This window comes from Apodemus sylvaticus, chromosome 21 (assembly GCF_947179515.1).
Source record: "Apodemus sylvaticus chromosome 21, mApoSyl1.1, whole genome shotgun sequence".
NCBI lineage: Eukaryota > Metazoa > Chordata > Mammalia > Rodentia > Muridae > Apodemus > Apodemus sylvaticus.
In genome coordinates this window covers 47572681-47593788 of record NC_067492.1, presented here as the reverse complement: position 1 = coordinate 47593788, position 21108 = coordinate 47572681, and the positions used below count along the sequence as shown (strand labels likewise).

The window sequence follows — 21108 nt, the reverse complement described above, 5'->3', positions numbered from 1 at the left end:
CCATCGAGTTCTACTTTCAAGACTTGGTCGCCGACATATCTTCTCATCTCTAACCGTGGCTTTTTACTGGGTCTCCTCCCTACCATTCAGGTTCCCCCAAATTGTAGACTATCCTACTTTGGCCCAAAGAGGATGAAATCTCAGTGATTGTCACACGGGCATGGCGGCCTTGATCCCCATACCATATTACAAAATAATGTCTTTATGTTTCAAACTGTATTCGGCATTATTTAATCCAAATTTAGTAATTTTATTTTCAGGGAACTTGAGACTCTTATTTAAACTAATGTGGTTTTATAGAATGACAGCAACTCTGAGAGTGTCTTTGTGCTTTGAACTCCACCCAGTGTCCAGGGTTTCACTTTTCTATACAACCCTGACAGGAGACAACAGCGGCCAGTTCTTCTTCTCAGAAGATGCATGTCTGCACTGAGAGTTTTCCTGGCACATTTGAGACAGTGAATGGAGAGAGGGAAAAAAATCCTGTCTGGATTATATGCTGCTGCTTCCCCAAGAAATGTCAGGATTCATCTGATAATGGAAATACCAACTTCTCCACTGATTTTTGCTGTGTATGGGGTGGAGGAGGAGTGGTCCTTTTTCTTGTTGCTTGGCAGGGAAAGTGGTTCTGTTTGATTAAAATGCACCAAAATATAAGTGTGTGAATGCAAGATGTAACCCATTTGTTTGGACAAGAGATTCTTTTTTTTTAATATTTTTTTTAAAGATTTATTTATGTAGATTACACTGTCGATGCCTTCAGACACACCAGAAGGGGTCATCAGATCTTGTTACAGATGGTTGTAAGCCACCGTGTGGTTGCTGGGATTTGAACTCAGGACCTCAGGAAGAGCAGTCAGTGCTCTTAACCGCTGAGCCATCTCTCCAGCCCATGGACAAGAGATTCTAATTGGGGCTGCACCCAGGGAAGGTATAGGAAGTACTCCACCTACTCAGAGGCCTGTGAACTTCCAGGACCAGCAGGAGCTTCGAGGCAAAATTGTCGCGACCCCCCTCGCCGGCAAGGAATGACGCAACACAGGAAGATCTGCTCCAAGCAGTTTACGCAGGATCCCTGTACAAGCATCTTCTGACCCCATAAATACTAATAGCCAGCCAATCAGGCTTAGCCACGTAGGCATTGCTGATAGGCTGTATCCACGCGGAAGGCGCAAGACTCAACAGGCTCCACCCAAATAAGGAGTTGTTTACGACGGGGAGCCCGCCAGCAGGAAGGCAGAAAGCAGAAACCTGCGCCATTTTAAGGAAGCAAGCAGCTCCCTACACAAAATAATATGGGTTTAAGGTGGAGAGGAGAGTTTAACTATTGTAGCGTTGTAATAATTGATAGTGCATAATAATTTCTAAGGACAGACATGGGAATGCAGGAAGGAGTTGGAAGATGGCTGAGTGAGAAAGAACACTTCCCGTGTAACCACAGGGTCCTGAACAAAAGTTAGGGACACACACACTCCTGTCACCCTCCTGCTTCCGGTGGGTGCAGGGCAGAGAATAGGGTACCTGAGTCTCAATAGCTTTCAGCAAGCTGGGTTCAGCAAGTCCCCGTGTCTCAAGGGACATCCTCCAGCCCTGTGCACACTTGCACGCTCGTGAGCACACATGTACACACATGCACTGGACACACATGATTTTCTTCCTAAAAGTGCAAGGTCTGATAAGTAAGCACGTGACAATCTACATAATCATTGACTCTTACATCATAATATGTATAACACTTACAAAATAACGCCAATCAGCCAGCTACTTGATAAGCTACTCCAGAGCACTGAAAGGCCCTGTCTCCTAAAACCAGGTGAATGGGGTCTGAGAAACGACACCCATCTTTGTCCTTTGCCCTTTCACACACATCTAAGCATGCACTCAGCCCCTCCACATACATGGCATCTACATACACGCATGTACAGTGTCATCACGCCAGTTGTTAGACCCTCAGAAACATCATAAGCCTCGGAATAATCCCAGCAAAATATGAGCTCAAATGTCTACACCATTCATTTTAAAACATGATTAAAGGCAAGGGAGGAAAAGCTAAAGTAAACGAGAGGACATATTACAGTCCTAATGGTGAGAGTCAGTATTGGAAAGATGTCTGCTTTCTTTCCAATTTGATTTAATTAGATAAAGTTCTTTTTTTTTTTAACTTTTTATTTATTTATTTATTTATTTATTTTAGTTCTTTGGGACAGGGTTTCTCTGTGCAGCCCTGGCTGTCCCGGAACTCACTCTGTAGGCCAGGCTGGCCTCGAACTCAGAAATCCTCCTGCCTATGCCTCCCAAGCGCTGGGATTAAAGGCGTGTGCCACCACTGCCCGGCTGCGGTGAGCAGCCTGGTCAGCTTGCACGCGTGGGCCTCCTACACCTACCTCTCTCTCTCTCTCTGGGCTTCTTTTTTTGATCCGGATGCCGTGGCTCTGGAGGGCGTGGGCCACTTCTTCCACGAATTGGCCAAGGAGAAGCGTGAGGGCGCCGAGAGTCTCTTCAAGTTGCAGAATGATCTCGGGGTCCATGCACTCGTCCAGGATGTGCAGAAGCCATCTCAGGATGAATGGGGTAAAACCCATGAGACCATGGAAGGCGCCTTGGCCCTGGAGAAGAGCCTGAACCAGGCCATCTTGGATCTGCACGCCCTGGGTTCTGCCCACACAGACCCTCATCTCTGATTTCTTGGAAAACCACTTCCTGGATGAGGAGATGAAGCTAATCAAGAAGATGGGCGACCACCTGACCAACATCCGCAGGGTGGCCGGGCCACAACCAGTGCAGACCGGTGTGCCCAGGGCATCTCCGGGTGGGTATCGCGTTGAGCGCCTCACCCCCCAGCACGACTAGGAGGCCTCTGCCTTCCAAGGGACTCCCTCCCTGCTCTGCACCGGTCAGCCTCAGGACCCCCACCTGAAGGAACCCCTCAAGCCACCAGGCAGCTTTGAACCGCTCTGGAGCCTCTCTCAAGTCTTGGACCAAGTAAAAATAAAGCTTTCTGAGACAGAAAACCAAAGCAAAACAAAACAAAACAGAAGTTCTAATTAAATTGATCTAAGTTCGATTAGACTTCTATGTTGCTTTGTTTCAGTGGCCATGCAAACTAGTTCTAAAATCAGTAAGAAATGCAAAGGGCTTTCAAAAGCCAGCACAGTCTTACATGGCAAAGCCATAGCACTCTGAGGCTTGGCTGTGAGGCTAACAGTGGTTCAGATATGTGAAACTTGATGGAGGAGAAGCAGAGGGCTCACAAACAGAAACAAACAGAAACACTGGGCTCCAATGGAGGTCATGATGAAGAGCATTAGGGAAGGAAGTTCTCAAAAAAAAAAAATAGAGCAGGTCAATCTTTATGGAAACAAAGATTTTTGACCCTTTCTGCAAGGTCATCATTGGTAGTTGCTTTTTTAGCAAGCTTGAGAAATCCCAAAAGGATTTGTAAACTTAGCCACAGTTACCACACCATTTGGAGCCTGATTATCATAGCCTCCCCTCAGCCCATCCTCCCTGCAGACTCAGAAGCAGCTAGAGGAGATGGACAGCTCGGAGAGCCAGGACTCATGAAGGTCAGACATTCCCAGTGGAAAGAGTCCTGACTTAGCAAGAGCAAACAGAATAGAAAATAGCCAGGTCTCTACCTAGACATCTAGGAGAAAGCATAGGCAGAATTGAGGGGCCAATGACCCCCTAAATCCTCCGTAACTGAGTTGTCCCAGACTTTGGTTCTTCAATGGCCCACTATTGGAATCTCCTCTGGTTACTGGTCATTCTTCTCTGTCTTGGTTTCTTCTACCTCTTAGCACTTGTTTTCCATACACAGTTCTAGTGAAATAAGTTGCTTCACCCTGCCCTTGTTAACTATAGATTACCTATAGCAAAAACAATAGCTTCCATTTGCTGTGAGGCTGCAAGCCCTACCCGACAGGTGTTTATTGTTACTACTGGTAAAAGAACAGAGTAAAAGACTTGCCCAGTTCTACCAGGCAAGTGAATAGTGGAGAGAGAGGGAGAGGGGGACGTGTATAAGCATGGTAGGTGTGGCACACTGCATCAGCAGTCAGGAAGCAGAGAGAGACCAATGCTGGACCCCAGCTTGCTTTCTCTTTCTGTGTCTGACTTGCAGGGAAGGTGTGTGTTGGTTGTAGGACCCTACACGGCAGACTCCTGACATAGCTTAGGTGATCCTGGTACTCACAGAAGACTAGCTACTGGCAAGTCCCTGAACCTCCATCCATACTCAGTTATATATGTGGAGTCCTCTGTATCATTAACTGGCCACACAAGCTCCCACAGAATTTGATCACAGAGGCAGGTTTCTGGTTCATCCCAGACTGCCAAATAGGGCTGGAAACAGGCCGACAAACACAGACGCCCCAAAGAACATTCCCAGTGTCACCTTAACTCCTCTTTGCCCCTTCCCCCACTGCCTGTCACGTTCACACTCAGAGTGCAACCCTCACCTTTTACCAAGTCCTTTCCACCAGGCAGGACGCACCACTCAACAGCTTCCAGTTGTCTGGGAGCTACAGAGGAGGGGCCACGGAAGGAGAGAGCCCTGGAGCAGATCTGCGACCTCTAACCTGCCAAGCATGGCCTCATCTGAGCAGGAGCCACGGAGTACAAGGAGGCTGACGGCTGACTCTTAGCTGGAGTGTCCCCAGCTCACCTCAGAGTTGCTCCTGGTTGCTCTCAATAATGCTCTCTGGGAGCTGGGTTGGCTTCTGGTACCTAAGATCTGAATCCAAAGGTGGCCACAACCATGACCAGAGGATCCCCAGAGTGAGAGGGATATTGAGTGTGTCCGTTGAAACCTTAAGTTCAGTGTTGATGACGTGTCCCATAGCCTACTAAGTGCTCATTAAATTTATTAGTTAAAAATGTAATTGAAGTTGGGTAGTGGTGGCACACACCTTTAATCCCAGCTCTCAGGAGGCAGAGACAGAGAGATCTCTTGAGTTTGAGGCCAGCCTGGTCTGTAGAACAAGTTCCAGGACAGCCAGAGCTACAGAGAAACAAAGCAATAGAAAATGTAATTATAATAACCATTTGTTCTCCCCTTTCCAGGTACACCCAGTCTGTACTATGCTAAAAGCATTGCTAGTGGTCTTTACCTGAGTCCTCCTAACGTGGCTGCAGCTGTGATTACTGTCCCATTTCACTGACAAAAACAGAGAAGCTTAAAAAGATTGAGGAGATTGCCCAGGTTCTCATAGACAGACAATGCCGGCTCAAATGTACATGCGCCAGAGTTCTGAGAATCCGCCATGCTCTAATTCATATCACAGCAGGTTGTCTGAAATGTGAAACCTACAACAATAGAAGACACATGGCCCCAAGCAGCTCTGTTCCAGCTCAGGCCCAACATACCACCATCATACTTAATGGTCATCAACACTCCTATAGTGGCATTCCTCTGCCCTGATCCCGTCCCTGAATTCTGTGGACAAATCTACCCCCACCCACTGGATCTGGGGACAGAAATGTCTTCTTCTAGATGTTGTTTGTTTATTTGTTTGTTTGTTTGATTGATTGACTGACTGATTGATTGATTGTTTTCCCCTTCATTGGTCTCAAACCCTAGGAGACTCATTTTCCTAAATTGTGTATGTCACCTTCTCTGCCTTTTCCATCAAATGCTACTGAAGAAGTTTTTAGTCATATATAAGTATGTACGCCTTTGTATGTTTATACCACATGTGTGAGGGTACTCCTGGAGGCTAGAAGAAGGGGTTGGATCCCCTGGGGCTGGTATTAGAGATGGTTTTGAGCTAACCAACATGGGTACTGAGAACCAAACCCAGAACCTCTCCAAGAGCAGTGCGTGCTCCTAACCACCGCATTGTCTCTCCAGCCCCACTTACTAAGAATTTTTAAAAGTGCCTTTTGTGGCCTTTGTGTCCTTTGTAAATTTCTTAGAAATATAAAGAAATCAAACAAAAATACATATTCGATAAAACTCAGTTAAAGGTATATTAGGAGTCCTAATAATTGTTATACATCTTCAAATCATGGCAAAGCGCAATGTCACAAACATATCCTGCAAACAGTTGATGTATCTTACTGTTGAATCTTATGGTCAGAGAGACCCAAGAGACTTGGTTGCATCTGTGCACCCGAGTTTCCCACCTGTTCAGTGGGGATAACACAACAGTATGTAAATAAGAGGTGTACAGTGGAAACCGGGCTAAAGTTTGTAAAGCTCTTCAAATGGCATTTGGCACTGGGGCAATGTTCTGTAAGGGTTGGTCAAATGCATTAAAAGCAGACACACTTTATGAGTTTATATATATATAACACTATATATATATTGCTCATCAGGTACTTAGCATCAAACAGCTTGTTCATAAAAACATTCTCACTGATGCAGGAATATGCATTGCAAAAGCAAATCATTTTTTTAAAACTTCATCCATATCTGCGCTTGTGTATGTCAAGTGCAGGCAGGTGCCCTCAGAGTCCAGAAGAGGCCCTCAGATCCCCTAGAACTGAAGCAACAGGCAGTTGTGAGCTGCCCATCAGGGGTGCTGGAAACAGAACTCTGGTCCTCTGGAAGAGCAAGAAATGTTCTTAACTGCTGAGCTGTCTCTCTACTCCACAAAGTAAAGGATTTTAGCTTCAGGAAAGAAAGACATTCAAAGCTGCTTGTCAGTATCTCAGGTAGCTTCGGTGGTCACGGGCATCTTGTTCTGCTGTTGCAGATCACCTTCACCGGGATAGAAGTGGGATTGTGTTCCCCTCACCCTGGGCTTGATGCTCTCTGTTTCAGGATGGACCAAACCAAGTAACCCAACCCAGTCTCTCCCTGCCCTCTCTCCTCCCTAGGACAGTCTTCTTTCCAACATCAACATCAATTTCTAACAGTATTGTAGCTCTCACCAGAAAACGTACAATACCTCAGCCAATCATAGAGATGTATGTCTGGATCCCAAAATGAAGTGAGTGCTCGAATTAATCTTGTCTTTTAAATGTTAAGCTGTGGTGACTTTCTCATGTCTGGGTATAAATAACTTTAGGGTATAAATCCCAAAGCATTTATACCCAGGACTGCATCTCAAGACATAAACATCTTCATAGCTCATCACACACTGCGAAATCACGTCAAAATAATTATGCCAATTTATAATGCCATCACTGACAGAGTGCTGATACTTTAACATGTTAAGTTTAAAATGTGTGTTATAGTAATCGTAAAATTGGTGGAGAAAGGTGTTACAAGATAGAAGTTGCACATTTCTGTATTAGTGTGGTTAACGGTATCTTCTCCTGTGATTGGTGTCTTTATTTCTTCTTTTAAAGCATTGTCGTTTGGACATCTATCTGTATAACTATGCCCTGACATTTCCTACTGGAGACAGATAAGTTAGAACAGGCGGTTACAGACCCCTGTGAGCAGCTAGGCACTGTGACGCTTTTGTGTTTTGAATGCACACAGTGATTCTGTGAGCACCGAGAGAGCACACGGCGAGCGGGTGCCCCGTGACGGGTGTTCTACGTCTTAAGAGAAGAACACGGACACTGGCTAAGTGAACCTTGCTGCCACTCCTTGGCAGTGTCACAGAGGGTCAGTCACCCTTGACTACACTGAACCAGTCTTCACCTTTCCACTCTTCCTGCCAGAAGAACAGAAACCGGACTCTCTGGGGAGACCAGCCTCACCCCTGCTGCTCTCTCCATTATGAGGCAAACTTTCTTTCACTTCCCAGAGGCTTCGGGGGCAGCAAGGTCAACCCTTTCTTCAGAATCTAGAACCACTCCCTGTGTTGGGCTGACATCACAGGGCCTCCCTGAGTGAAGATTTCATTCTGCCATATGCCATGTTATGGGGTCAGGAGTTCAGGAAAGCCGTTTCTGGGTGATAATTCTTCCTATTCACATCTGCAGAGATGGCTTGGTGTACCGAGTTGAGTATCTGGAGGGCTCAGGGTGGTCGGGACCTTGGTGAGGAACAGCAGAAGTGCTGTCACAGTGCCTCTGGAGCATGACATCCTCAAGGACATTTGATTTTTCTTACGCTGTGGCCCGGGGCTCCAAGTGCCATTCCTCTTAGACCATAACTGTGTGTCCTCAATGGTTTGTCCCCTGTCTCCTTCTCAGTCCTGCTGTGCTCATTCCCACAGAAAGTTCCCACCTCCTTCACCTCCACACTGACCACTTCCGACGCCACTCAGCTTTGATCCTCTGCAGGTAGCGTGACGTTTCCTATGGGAGTTTTTACTGAAAGCATCTATGCCAGTTTTTCCTAATAATTCTAAAACAAAAAGGTTTTGTTCATCTTATGAAGAGTATAAAAGTCACCTGCCAACTGCTTAGTGACAATCAAGTGGCAACATTGCCAAGACTGTGGCCACCGCCTCAAATGAAGAGTCATCTTCTAATAACCTTTGGTTCCATAGTAACCCTTTCTTAAGCTGTTATCTGGTTAGATGTGTCATTCATGTGAGAACGGATTACAATCTACCAAGCCCTGCACAACACACAGGATGGACCCACACACAGAAAGGATGCTCACAGCCCGCCCTTTATCATGCTGCTGCTGCCGCCGCCGCTGCTGGTGCTGCTGCTGCTAGTGCCTCTGCTGCCACTGCTGCTACTGCTGCCACTGCTGCTGCCGCTGCTGCCGCTGCTGCTACTGCTGCCACTGCTGCTGCCGCTGCTGCCGCTGCTGCTGTTTTGGGGTTTATTCAAGACAGGGTTTCTCTGAGTAGCCCTGACTGCCCTAGAACTCACTCTGTAGACCAGGCTGGCCTCACACTCACAAAGATGCCTCTGCCTCTGCCTCTGCCTCTGCCTCTGCCTCTGCCTCTGCCTCTGCCTCTGCCTCTGCCTCTGCCTCTGCCTCTGCCTCTGCCTCTGCCTCTGCCTCTGCCTCTGCCTCTGCCTCTGCCTCTGCCTCTGCCTCTGCCTCTGCCTCTGCCTCTGCCTCCTGAGTGCTGGGATTAAAAGTGTGCGTCACCACCACCGGGCTGTGATTATATTTTTCGTCCATAGGTCTTAGCAGCTTCTAAGTTGCCCCTTCCCTCTTTCCTTCCTCATCATCCAGCTTCTCAGCTCCAGGCCAACAAAAGGAGTTCTGCTTCCCTCCATATTTTTGTCTTCTCACACACCACTGACTGTCTGCTCATCACGGCTGTTCTGGGTCAAGCTCTGGATGTGTGTGTTATTGTGGAAGCTCCTCGGGACTAGGCTCTTACCTAGTGTGCACACTTTCCCCTTTAAATGTGGTGTCAGGGGCGTAGCCTCTTACATGTCCCACTCCAAGAGATGAGTCTGACCTCCCTTCACTCTCCGGGGGTACCATACTGAGTAGTAGAACTGAGGAAGTAGCACACTGAGGGAGTAGCAGAACTGAGGGAGTAGCACACTGAGGGAGTAGCACCCTGAGGGAGTAGCACACTGAAGGAGTAGCAGAACTGAGGGAGTAGCACACTGAGGGAGTAGCAGAACTGAGGGAGTAGCACACTGAGGGAGTGGCACACTGAGGGAGGATGCAGGTAACATGCAGTGGCTCCCCCAGAGTCTCTAGGTGATCCTGGACCCAGCCCGCTCTCTTTCTCACAGTTTCTTACTAGTGTTTTTAAAAGTTTTTCAAATACAAATCTTTGCACAAAGACAGAAGTAAGAAAAACTTCCCCCAAACAACAAACCCACCTTACAATAGGCACTAGGGGTAGTAACAGAATTTCAAATCTGGAACTGTATTTGACACAATCACAAACCAAAGCTGAAGGGCTTTCTCGGGGCCATGAACTGGTCAGATGGCTTAGTTGCATCTGCAGCCACGCCTCTGTCCTTCCCGGACTCCTGCTAAGAACCATTCAGAGGACCAAGGGCTGGCATTCCCTGCAGAGATCCACAAAGCTTGCTAGCAAGGCTATGCGTTTATTTGATATCTCCCTACTAAAAGTGACCGCACAATGTACTCACTTTCTTGAAGAAGTTTAGAGCATTATCAGTTTTTGCATGGATTTCCTCCCCCCTTCCCTTCCCCCCGCCCCCCACGCACCCGAACCTGAAGGTGACATTTGAAAAGGAATGTAAAAAATTCTCCTTTCAGAATTGAAAGGAGAAGAACTGGTAGCCGAGTAGTTGCCTGGGAAGGGGGCCCGAGACTGGGACGGTTCATCCTACAGGATAGCAGCTGGGCTTCTCAGCAAGACCTCTGAGACCAGACCGCGCTAATTCAAGGGAGCCAGCCCCTGCTCTGCGCCCGGGTCGAGGCTCCGTAGCTGAAGAACGACAAAAGACACCCCGCTGTGGGGAGGCGGGGTGAAGCCCCTCTGTGTGTCCTCCGGGCATCATCAGGAACTGGTGCCAAATCGGAGGTGCTGGCCAGGACTTTGGGAGTGACGCGCGGCTTGGAGGCTTGCACACCCAGGGCACGCCCCTGCCGCGTCCGACTTGCAGGTCTTGGGAGACCTGGGCCGGCTCAGACACTTCCCCCAGCCCCTCCTCCAGCAATCGGGTTATATAGATCTCCCCGTTAGGGCGCAGAAGTGCGGGGCACTCTGGGCTTAACGGGTCCTCCCAGCCTGAGCGAGAGGAAGGGAAGCTCACCTTTGCGCTACTCCACAGCGCCGCCTCTGCACTGGCACTACCCAGCCAGTGGGGGCTGGCCCAGAAGTCTGAAGTCGCGGGTTCGGTAACCGCATCAGGCAACAGTGCCACTGTTGTCTTCCGGGCTGAGTCTTTTTGGTCTCACACTCACGCCTCTTTGCCCTCCAAGCCAGGATGGTGAGCCCGCCAACTTCCGAAGTGCAACCCACTATGGGGGTCAAGATCTTCTCAGCTGGCATTTCAGCCTGCCTGGCGGATATCATCACCTTCCCGCTGGACACCGCCAAAGTCCGTCTTCAGGTAGAGTTCAGTGGCACTGATGAGGCTTCTCCAAGCACAGCGTCTGCTGTGGGCGACCCTGTGATGCGTGCTGTGCTTCAACCGCTCTTTCTCAGGGTGGCTCTGTCTTGGGGATGGGTGTTATCAGAAAGGAAATGGGACCTTTTTCTCATATTGGCTGAAGAGCCTCGAGTGATGGGTTAACAATGACCTCTACCAAATCCTTCATAAAGCAATGGTGTCCTGCGCAGGTGGGGTCCCAATAATTAAGACAAACCCCTCAGAGTTTACAAGCCTGGCACTTTTACTTTTCCTTGATTCTTTGGGGGTACTGTCCATCCTGTTTTTAGGGCCTCTGGAAACTTGGGTACCATGTTTAGGTGTCCAAAGCCTGCATCATAGCAAGCTCTACCTCTGAGATGGATAGATGATAGATAGATAGATGATAGATAGATAGATAGATAGATAGATAGATAGATAGATAGATAGATAGAAGATAGACAGACAGAGACAGGGAGAGAGCAAATACGGAGTGGTATGCAGGAAAGGGTGTTGAGAAAGGAAATTTATAAAAAGAGCCTTGCCTAGGGCACGAACCAGTCTTGTTTAGTCGCTGCCTCCCCCCTCCCAGGTAGAAGTCTCTTTTCTTTATGGACAGCCACACCCCTCTGACCTGCACCTTTCTGATTTCCAGATCCAAGGGGAAGGCCAGACTTCCAGTACCATTAGGTATAAAGGCGTCCTAGGGACCATTACCACCCTGGCCAAAACAGAAGGATTGCCGAAACTGTACAGCGGTCTGCCTGCAGGCATCCAGAGGCAAATCAGCTTCGCCTCCCTCAGGATTGGCCTCTATGATACGGTCCAAGAGTACTTCTCTTCAGGGAGAGAAAGTAAGGAGTGTCGTGTGTGTGTGTGTGTGTGTGTGTGTGTGTGTGTGTGTGTGTGTGTTGGGGGGGAGCAACGGTGCCCCAGACAAAAACTAGTCAAAAACTGAATAATTAGCATGTTTGCCCAGCATGAGCTAGGCCCTGCGTTCCATGCCAGGAGCCCCCACTCACCCAAAGTAACACAACGTGTAGTGGCCTTCATAACAAATTGTCAGAAACAGCAACTGGCCAGTGAGGAAAGCTTCTGTTTCTTTATGGAGAGTGTGTGTGGGCTATAAAGCAATGCTCAATGCAGACTTTCCCAAACAGCAGAGTCCCAGAGAAGCCCAGAGAGCTCGCACAAAGTCGAAAAGAGACCGCCGTGCTCCCGGGGTCTGCGTGAATGTCTAAGAGAGGCTCAGGCACGCAGAACACAGGCCTGGGTGTTAAAGGGCAGCAGGAGGAGATACACTTAGAGAGGCTCATCTGGGTGACTTTCTGTAAATTCCTTCATCAATCACTGGCTATATTAGGCGCCAAGATAATCAGATATGTTCTGTGAGTGCTCCTTGTTCTGCATCCTGCTTCTTCCATTGATCTAGTAAGCTTTGTTGAACTGTCCTGGGCGGGAAGCTGTGCTCAGATGGCCAGTGAGAGTTACCACTCTAGACGGGAGCCTCCAATTCAGCTGACTTCACAACCATGGCATGTGCTGTGTTGCAAGCCACCACAGAATGGGCGCAGTGAAGAGGCATGATCATGCAAGACTCTTGAGGAGTTGGTATCTCTTTAGAGAGCAGTAGGAGACTTCAAGGGTCAGTAGCAAAGTGGCGAGGAAAGTCCTTTCCAGCCACGTGAAGACTGTGTACAAAATCTGAAGGAGGAGCTGACATGCAGGGCAGGCAGAGAGCGGACACATTGGTGAGAAGGGACAGGCGAGTCCAGAAAAAGCAGGAACTGGTCACAAAGGGCCTTGCAGTTCATGCTAAGGAGTTCGCCTTCTGCCCATACAGTGATGGGAGGTCACTGTAAATAGGCTAAGCAGATCATCAGGTGTGGTGGCATGTGCCTGGAACCTCAGAACTAGGGAGATAAAAACATGAACATCAAGGGTTCAAGGCCAGCCTGAGCCACCTAGAAAGATTCTGTCTCAAGTAAGTAAATAAATAGCTAGGAATAGAACTTAGTGGTAGGACACTTGGCCTTGGGTTCAATCATCAGCATGAAAAAAATAAGTTAAGCAAGTGTGTGATACACACATTTATACTTCAAAGAATATATATATGTGTGTATATATGTATATATTATATGAAATTTTAAGTCAGAAATGATCGTGGTACGCACTATCGCATACAGGGAAGAAGACTCGGGATGCCAATCAGAATACTTTAAAACACACAACTGACTAAATTTGGTGGGAAAGAAAGCTGCCACCAGCTTGGTGTGTTCTCTGTGTGCTGAGAGCTTTATCAGTCTGAGCTCACACCCAGTGAGCATGATGTTGATGCTCTCCCTGTCTCGTAACTGGAGGCAGGAGTGGAAAGATGAAAAATGGCCTTAGTGAGTGGGCGCTCTTGAGCCTTAACTGTACTCACTGCAGAAGGAATATTGAGTTTCAGGAGTCACTGAGGTTTTATTAAATGATGTCTGTCTTCGTCAACAGACTTTTTTTTCCCCAATTTTTTAAGATAAAGGCTTCTCTGTCTTTCTTTTCTTTGGTCCCTTTTGAACATTGTTTGATGTTTTGCATTAAGGCAGTTGCCCACTGGGCACCACTAAATTCAGTAATCAACATTGTCATCGATGGGGGAAACCTAGCATCACTGGTGACCAGGTGCCTCCTCCCAGTTAAGAAATATTAAAGTGACAGCTAAACACAGGAAAAGACAAAGATAAATTTCACAAATGACCAATCTGCTGTTTAAAATAGACATCCCCTCCCTTTTCCTTGGAAGTCTTCATCTTAGAGAAGAAAAATAAAAACCTAGGCTACTGAAGTTTTTTTCTAGTACCGTGGTCTGTTGTGAGTTGGCACAGCTTCCAAAACCGATCAGCAGCTGATGGACCATCAGGGAAGAAGAAAGGACACAATGTAAACATACTAGAGATAGAGAGATGGCTCAGTCAGTCAAGCCCCTGCCTCATAACCACAGGGACCTGAGTCCTAGAACTCTCACCACCGCCCCAAATCCAGGGGCGATAACACGGGGGCATGGTGGCCAGCCAGGCCAGTCTGCTCGGTCTGCTAGGCAAGCTGCCCATCAGCAAGAGTTCCTATCTCAAAAAAGCAAACTAATGTTCCTGAAGTATCATGGGCAGAGTTTGTCCTCTGGTGCATCTACCACACACACACACACACACACACACACACACACACACACACACACACACACCACTTAATTAGCCACAAAAAAAAATTTAATTTAAATATATGTGGATGCCTTGGTGGGGGCAGGCTCTTGGTTTTTCTTTTCTTAACCCTTTTTTATTCTTCCTGGGTAGCCCCTGCCTCGTTGGGGAACAAGATCGCAGCTGGCTTAATGACTGGAGGTGTGGCAGTGTTCATTGGGCAGCCTACAGAGGTCGTGAAGGTCAGAATGCAAGCACAGAGCCATCTGCACGGGATCAAACCCCGCTACACTGGGACCTACAATGCGTACAGAGTTATAGCCACCACGGAAAGCTTGTCAACACTGTGGAAAGGTAGCTGACCGCCGAGGGAGCGTCCACAGTACTTCAGGCACAAAGCCCAGCAGGACTCGTTTATTAAATACCGTCTTGTTTTTCCGTAGGGACGACCCCTAATCTAATGAGAAACGTCATCATCAATTGTACAGAGCTGGTAACATATGACCTCATGAAGGGGGCCCTTGTAAACCACCACATACTGGCAGGTACTTCCCATTTTATACCACAAACACGTCTGCACCTGTCCACTTCTTGGTTTAGAGTTTCTAAAACCACACTGTATTGAATTGCTTAATTCAAGTAGACTTCTCTTTTGAGAGGGGTCTCTCTCTCTCTCTCTCTCTCTCTCTCTCTCTCTCTCTCTCTCTCTGTGTGTGTGTGTGTGTGTGTGTGTGTGTGTAAGAGTGAGGGGGAGGTCACAATATTGCCCTATGGTCTGGATGGAACTTAATATATAGGCCAGGCTAGTCACCATGTGCTGGGTTAAAAGTGTATCCCACCACACCTAACAAATGTCAGAGAGCAAAAACAACCTACAGTTTAAACGTTGTGTTGGAACAAAAGTTTTGTTTCAGCTTTGCTGTAAAAGTACAAAAGAATATTGCAGCAATATTCTCCATTAATACCAAGAAGCAAATGTGTACTGCGACTCTCCTCTTCGGACTGCAGAATCAGGAGGCGCCCTCAAGAGCAGTTTACATGCAGAGTTAATCACTCATTTCATCTAAATCACATCCGAACTGTTTTCACAGACACAGACATTTTCCTTTGACAACTTGAATCCAATCTGATGGTGTTTGCACATTATACCAGGTCCAAAGCACAAGCAAACAGTGTTAGCCTAAAATAATAAATCTGTAAAGGGATCTGCGGCCGTCAGCAAGTGCCGTCAGCCATGTTTCTGTACACACACATATGCTTGCTTCTTATGTGTTAATATGCATATAAGCTGTCATATTGGCTTCCTGTTGCTAATAGGTTTACAAGTATCTGACAGGTAAGTACAACCACATGCGGCTCAACGTCTGGTGTTGGTCACTTTCAGATGACGTCCCCTGCCATTTACTGTCAGCTCTTGTTGCCGGGTTCTGCACCACACTCCTAGCCTCTCCGGTGGATGTGGTAAAAACAAGATTCATCAACTCTTTGCCAGGACAGTACCCAAGCGTACCCAGCTGTGCGATGACCATGTACACCAAGGAAGGACCGACGGCCTTTTTCAAAGGGTAGGATATGACCGTCTGGGTCTGTAAAGCTCTGTTTAAGGTGCCTGTGTGTGCTGGGGCGCTGTCTCAGCAAGATAACTGGCATTTACCAGGCCGGGTCCCTGCAATGGCCTCCAACCATATCTTTGCCTCTTCATAAATGTCTATCATGCCACAAAATAAAAGCTATTTTTGGTAGCACTTGAGGGGAATCGAACCCAGGGCCTTGCACATGCCAGGCAATGAGTCATATGCTCTCAACCTAATTTAAAATTTTCTCTTAAAGCAAAACCACAGAAAATGTAACACAGAAAATGCTCTTTGAGTAATGATTACATTCACTTTAATTGAGAAATAGATTATATTTTCCCACAAAGTGCCTGTGTATTATATTGGAAACCACTTTCCTAATAAAATACAATATGACCTAGTTTTTAAAAATATATCCATCAAGTATCACAATAATATGAAATAGTAATACTTTGTAACCTTTTGAGTTGCAAAGCCATACCCCACAATTTATAAGCTAAAATATGGATGTATCATGCATATTATATAAAATTCTCTCTGTTCTTATGATATATTACTACAAATAATATACATTATAAGAAATTAACTTAAAATGGACATGCCACTTACAAATTATTAACCACTTAATAATTTGATATTTTGCAAATTTAATTTTCAAATGTTGTTTCTCAAATTTTAAAATATTTCATAATATGGGTTAATCTTGACGAATGGTTCTAAATTAAACAGGCTGAGTATGCTGTGGTGGCACAGACTTGCAATCCCAGAACATGGGAGGCTAGGACACAAGGACTGCCATGAGTTCAAGACCAGCCCTAGCCACATAGCAAGACCCTGTCTCAAAAAATAAACCAGGTCACTCAGCAGAGCATTTGCCGCATGCACACAGGAACTGGAGTTCAGTTCCAGAGCCATGTAACGGCTGAGCATGATGGGATATGCTTGCAAGGCTAGCGCTAGGGAGGCGGGAAAATGGGGTTCCCTGGTGCTCACTGGCTAGCCAGGCTGCTCTAATACTTGCGCACCGTATCTTAGGAGAGATCCTGTCCAAAAAGATGGCCATGCTGAGGAACCCCCAAGGCTAACCTCTCACGGGGCAGTGGGGAGCTGGTGTTTATTGAATGAGGAGTCTGAGGAGACCAAACGCCATGTAGCCTGGTGCTTACGACACTGGACATGCACTTAATGCCACGAAGTTATACACTGAAAAAAGTTTGAAACATCAAGTTTTATGTTATTTCTATCTTCTCTCTCTCTCTCTCTCTCTCTCTACACACACACACACACACACACACACACACACACACACACACACCAGGATCAAGAGAACTATGTTGGCACATGCATAGTCCTAGCACTAGGGAGACAGGGCCAGAGCATTGATTGCTAGTAGTCTGAAGCTAGCCTGGGCTACAGAGGCTACCCTGAGCTATATAGCATGACCCACTCTTAAAACTAAAACAAAACAAACAATAAGAACAAAGCAAATTGGAAGGGTTTTTGGTTTGGTTTGGTGTCCTTGTTTTTTGTTGTTGTTGTTGTTGTTTTTTGGGGTTTTTTTTTTTTTTGGTTTTTTTGTTTTGTTTTGTTTTGTTTTTTTGCAGGGGAGGCTTCTTTTAAAGAAAAATGTATTCAGGGCTGCAGAGAAGGCTCAGTGATTAAAGGCACTAGCTGTTCTTCCAGACAACATGGGCCCAGTTCCCAGCACTCACTTGGTGACTTTCAGCCATCCATACGACTCCTGTTCCAGAGGATCAGATAGCGCAGGGCCTTCCGGTGCCCCAGGCGTGCACACGGTGCAGACATGCGTGCACACGGTGCAGACATGCGTGCACACGGTGCAGACATGCATGCAGGGAAAACGGGGACACACAAAGCTGTTCTGTAAAAAAGTCTATTCAGAGCAGCTTTCACTGTTTTCTTTGTCTTCTGGAGCAGTCGTTGGTATAAAACCCATTCTGTGGAGTTTAGTGGAATTCTCTAACCCTAACTGACTGAGCGTCTCTCGAGAGCTGTCCAAGGGGAAGACAACACTGGCTTCCCCGCCTGGACGTGGTCCGTGCTCGCTGAGCTCGTTCCTTCTTCCCTCTGCTTCCTCTCTTAAGAGTTTTCTACTTCCTGTTTAGGAATAAAGTGAAACAAAAGTTTCCAAAGGAGGGAAGTGTTGCTTGGCAACGCTTTGCTTGAGCTCTGTGGGGTCAGGAGGCAGGTAGGGCTTGGGGGAGCGGAGTGGGCTCTTGCTCTGAAGCAGCAGAGACACCTAGAGGAAACCTGATTGTCCGCAGAGGAAAACGTCCTCGGTCTCCTCGGGTTCTTTTATCTTCCTTCCTTGTGTGTTAGGATTACTGTAGCTGCCCATCACCACCGCTTTATGACTTGCAAACAGCTAACGGGACGGTGCCCTGTACTTCTCTAGGTTTGTGCCTTCTTTTCTGCGACTCGGGTCCTGGAACGTCATCATGTTTGTGTGCTTCGAACAGCTGAAAAAGGAGCTGACGAAGTCCAGGCAGACAGTGGACTGCACCACATAAGCGTCTTGGAGGACGAGATGCTGGACATCCCTGGGCTCCTATGCTGGGAGACCACGAATAAAACCAACCAAGGAAATCAAACAAGCGGCTCTGCTCGCTTTATTTACGTTACAGTACAGAGTTTTGAAACATCATTTAATTTTCTTTAAAGGGAAAACTAATACATACACATAATTTTTATTCTTAAGGATGGAAGAGCACAGCATCCAGTAATATCCTGGCAAAATAATACCTATATAAGGTACTGGATTTAACTGGTCATTGGGGAAGGGTGGGAGTGTATGACTGGGTATAAATAATTTTAATTACAGATCAAACTAGTGGAAAGGAAAAATTAAGTCCAAAACACTTTACATCGATAAACACTTAAAAAAGAAAGCTATCAAAGAAAACATCGCCATTGTGTTTTATTTATTAAGCACAGCTCACAGCTAATATACTCAATAAAGTATTGCTAATTCCATCTAAAGTTTGTCCTTTTGAGGAGTCTATGCCTGGATTTAAGAGTTGAGACTCAGCTAAATACAGATTTGTCCTCATAGCATGGGAAGTTCTTTGGAATCAAAAGTACAAACTAACTCAGTTCATACAGGTGTCCGGAGTCCATATCTTACGGCATCTATAACAACTTATTCATTTGGTCACTAATGGTATCACCGGTGAATCTTAACTCTCTCTTTCCCACATCTTTTTCTTGAATATATTCTTCATTTACATTTCATATGCTAAAACCTTTCCTGGTTCCCCCCTCCCCAAAAACCACCAACCCCTCCTCCCATCCCCTGCCTCCAAGTCTATGTCCCTCCACCCGACCCACTCCCATTTCCCCCCACCCCTGATTTTCCTTTGCTGAGGCATCTATTGAGCCTTCACAGGACCAAGGACCTCTCCTCCCACTGATGCCCAACAAGGCATTCCTCTGCCACATTTTTGGCTGGAAACATGTGTACCCCTTGGTTGATGGTTAATTCCCTGGGAGTCCTGGGTGTCTGGGTGGCCGACCTTGTGGTTCTTCCCATGGGGCTGTAAACCCTTTCAGCTCCTCCAGTCCACCCTCCAACTCCTCTATTGGAGGAGTGCCCAATCCAATGGTTGGCTGCTAGCATCTGCCTCTGTATCTGTAAGGCTCTGGCACAGCCCCTCCGGAGACAACCATAACAGGCTCCTTTCGATACACACTTCTTGTTGTCCGTAAGAGTGTTGGGGTTTGGTGACTGTTTATAGGATGAATCCCCAAGTAGGGCAGTCTCTGGGTGGCCTTTCCTTCAGTCTCTTCTCCACACTTTGTCTCCATAATTGCTCCTGTGAGTACTTTGTTCCCGTTTTCAGAGGAACCAAAGCACCCCCACTTCAGTCTTCCTACTTCTTGAGTTTCCTGTGGTCTGTGAATTATAACTTGTTTATTTTGAGCTTTTGGGCTAACATCTGCTTATCAGTGAGTGCATACCATGTGTGTTCTTTTGTGATTGGGTTACCTCACTCAGGATGACACTTTCTAGTTCCATCCATTTGCCTAAGAATTTCATGAATTCGTTATTTTCAATAGCTGAATAGTACTCCATTGTGTATATATACCACAGTTTCTGTATCCATTGCTCTGTTGAGGAACATCTGGGTTCTTTCCAGCTTCTGGCTATTATAAATAAGGCTGCTATGAACATAGTGGAGCATGTGTCCTGATTGCATGTTGGAGCATCTTTTGGGTATATGCCCAGGAGTGGTATAGCTGGGTCCTCATGTAATACTATGTCTAATTTTCTGAGGAATCGCCAAACTGATTTCCAGAGTGATACCAGCACAAAGGGCTGGGAGATCTTTCCATTTTCTGAGATCTTCTTCAATCTTTCACTTGCTTGTTTAAGTCAGACCAAGGTGTGTAATATTATTTGTGACTATTGTGAAGGTTGTCATTTCCCTAATTTCTTTCTCAGCTTGTTTATCCTTTGAGTAGAGGAAGGCTACTGATTTGTTTGAGTTAATTTTATATCCAGCCACTTTGCTGAAGTTATCAGCTTTAGGAGTTCTCTGGTGGAAGTTTTGGGGTCACTTAAGTATACTATCATATCATCTGCAAATAGTGATATTTTGACTTTTTCCTTTCCAATTTGTATTCCTTTGACCTCATTTTTCTGTCTGATTACTCTGGCTAGGACTTCAAGTACTATATTGAATAGATAGGGAGAGAGTGGGCAGCCTTTTCTGGTCCCCGATTTTAGTGGGATTGCTTCAAATTTCTCTCCATTTAATTTGATAGTGGCTACTGGTTTGCAGTATATTGCTTTCACTGTGTTTAGGTATGGGCCTTGAACTCCCTATCTCTCCAAGACTTTTATCATGAAGGGATGCTAAATTTTGTCAAAAGCCTTTCAGCATCTAAAGAAATGACCATATTTTTTTTTTCTTTGAGTTTGTTTATGTAGTGGATTACACTGATGGATTTCCGTATATTGAATCATCCCTGCATCCCTGGGATGAAGTCTACTTGATCGTGATGAATTATCATTTTGATGCATTCTTGGATTCAGTTGGCCAGAATTTTGTTGAGTATTTTTGCATCAATGTTCATAAGGGAGATTGGTCTGAAGTTCTCTTTCCTTGTTTGGATTTTGTTTGGTTTAGGTATTAGCGTTATTGTGGCTTCATAGAATAAGTTGAGTAGTGTTAATTGAGTTTCTATTTCATGGAATAATTTGAAGAGTATTGGAATTAGCTCTTCTTTGACGATTTTCCCACTAAACCCATCTGGTTCTGGACTGTTTTTTGACAGGAAACTATTAACAACTGCTTCTATTTCCTCGGGACTTATAGAACTATTTAGATTGTTTATCTTATCCTGTTTTAACGTTCACACCTGGTAATGGACAACACTGAAAGTTGTCCATTTCATTCAGATTTTCAAAATTTATTGAGTATAAGCTCTTGTAATAGGATCTGATGATTTTTTGAATTTCC

General features: G+C 46.1%; 1 protein-coding gene and 1 pseudogene across 2 annotated transcripts; both read left to right on the top strand.

Annotated features, from left to right (window-relative positions):
• Positions 1-2024: 2024 nt before the first annotated feature.
• LOC127671590 (ferritin light chain 1-like) lies at positions 2025-3022 on the top strand (annotated as a pseudogene).
• Positions 3023-10728: 7706 nt separating this feature from the next.
• Ucp1 (uncoupling protein 1) lies at positions 10729-18219 on the top strand. 2 transcript variants are annotated; one of them, XM_052166745.1, is made up of 6 exons: positions 10729-10854; positions 11528-11726; positions 14205-14405; positions 14495-14596; positions 15436-15616; positions 18042-18219. In XM_052166745.1, exons 1-6 carry the CDS (start codon positions 10729-10731, stop codon positions 18154-18156), a joined length of 924 nt encoding a protein of 307 aa, XP_052022705.1. In that variant the 3' UTR covers positions 18157-18219. The 2 variants fall into 2 exon arrangements, with proteins under 2 accessions (XP_052022705.1, XP_052022706.1); XM_052166746.1 differs by lacking the exon at positions 14205-14405 and having other exon boundaries at positions 10740-10854.
• Positions 18220-21108: the final 2889 nt, after the last annotated feature.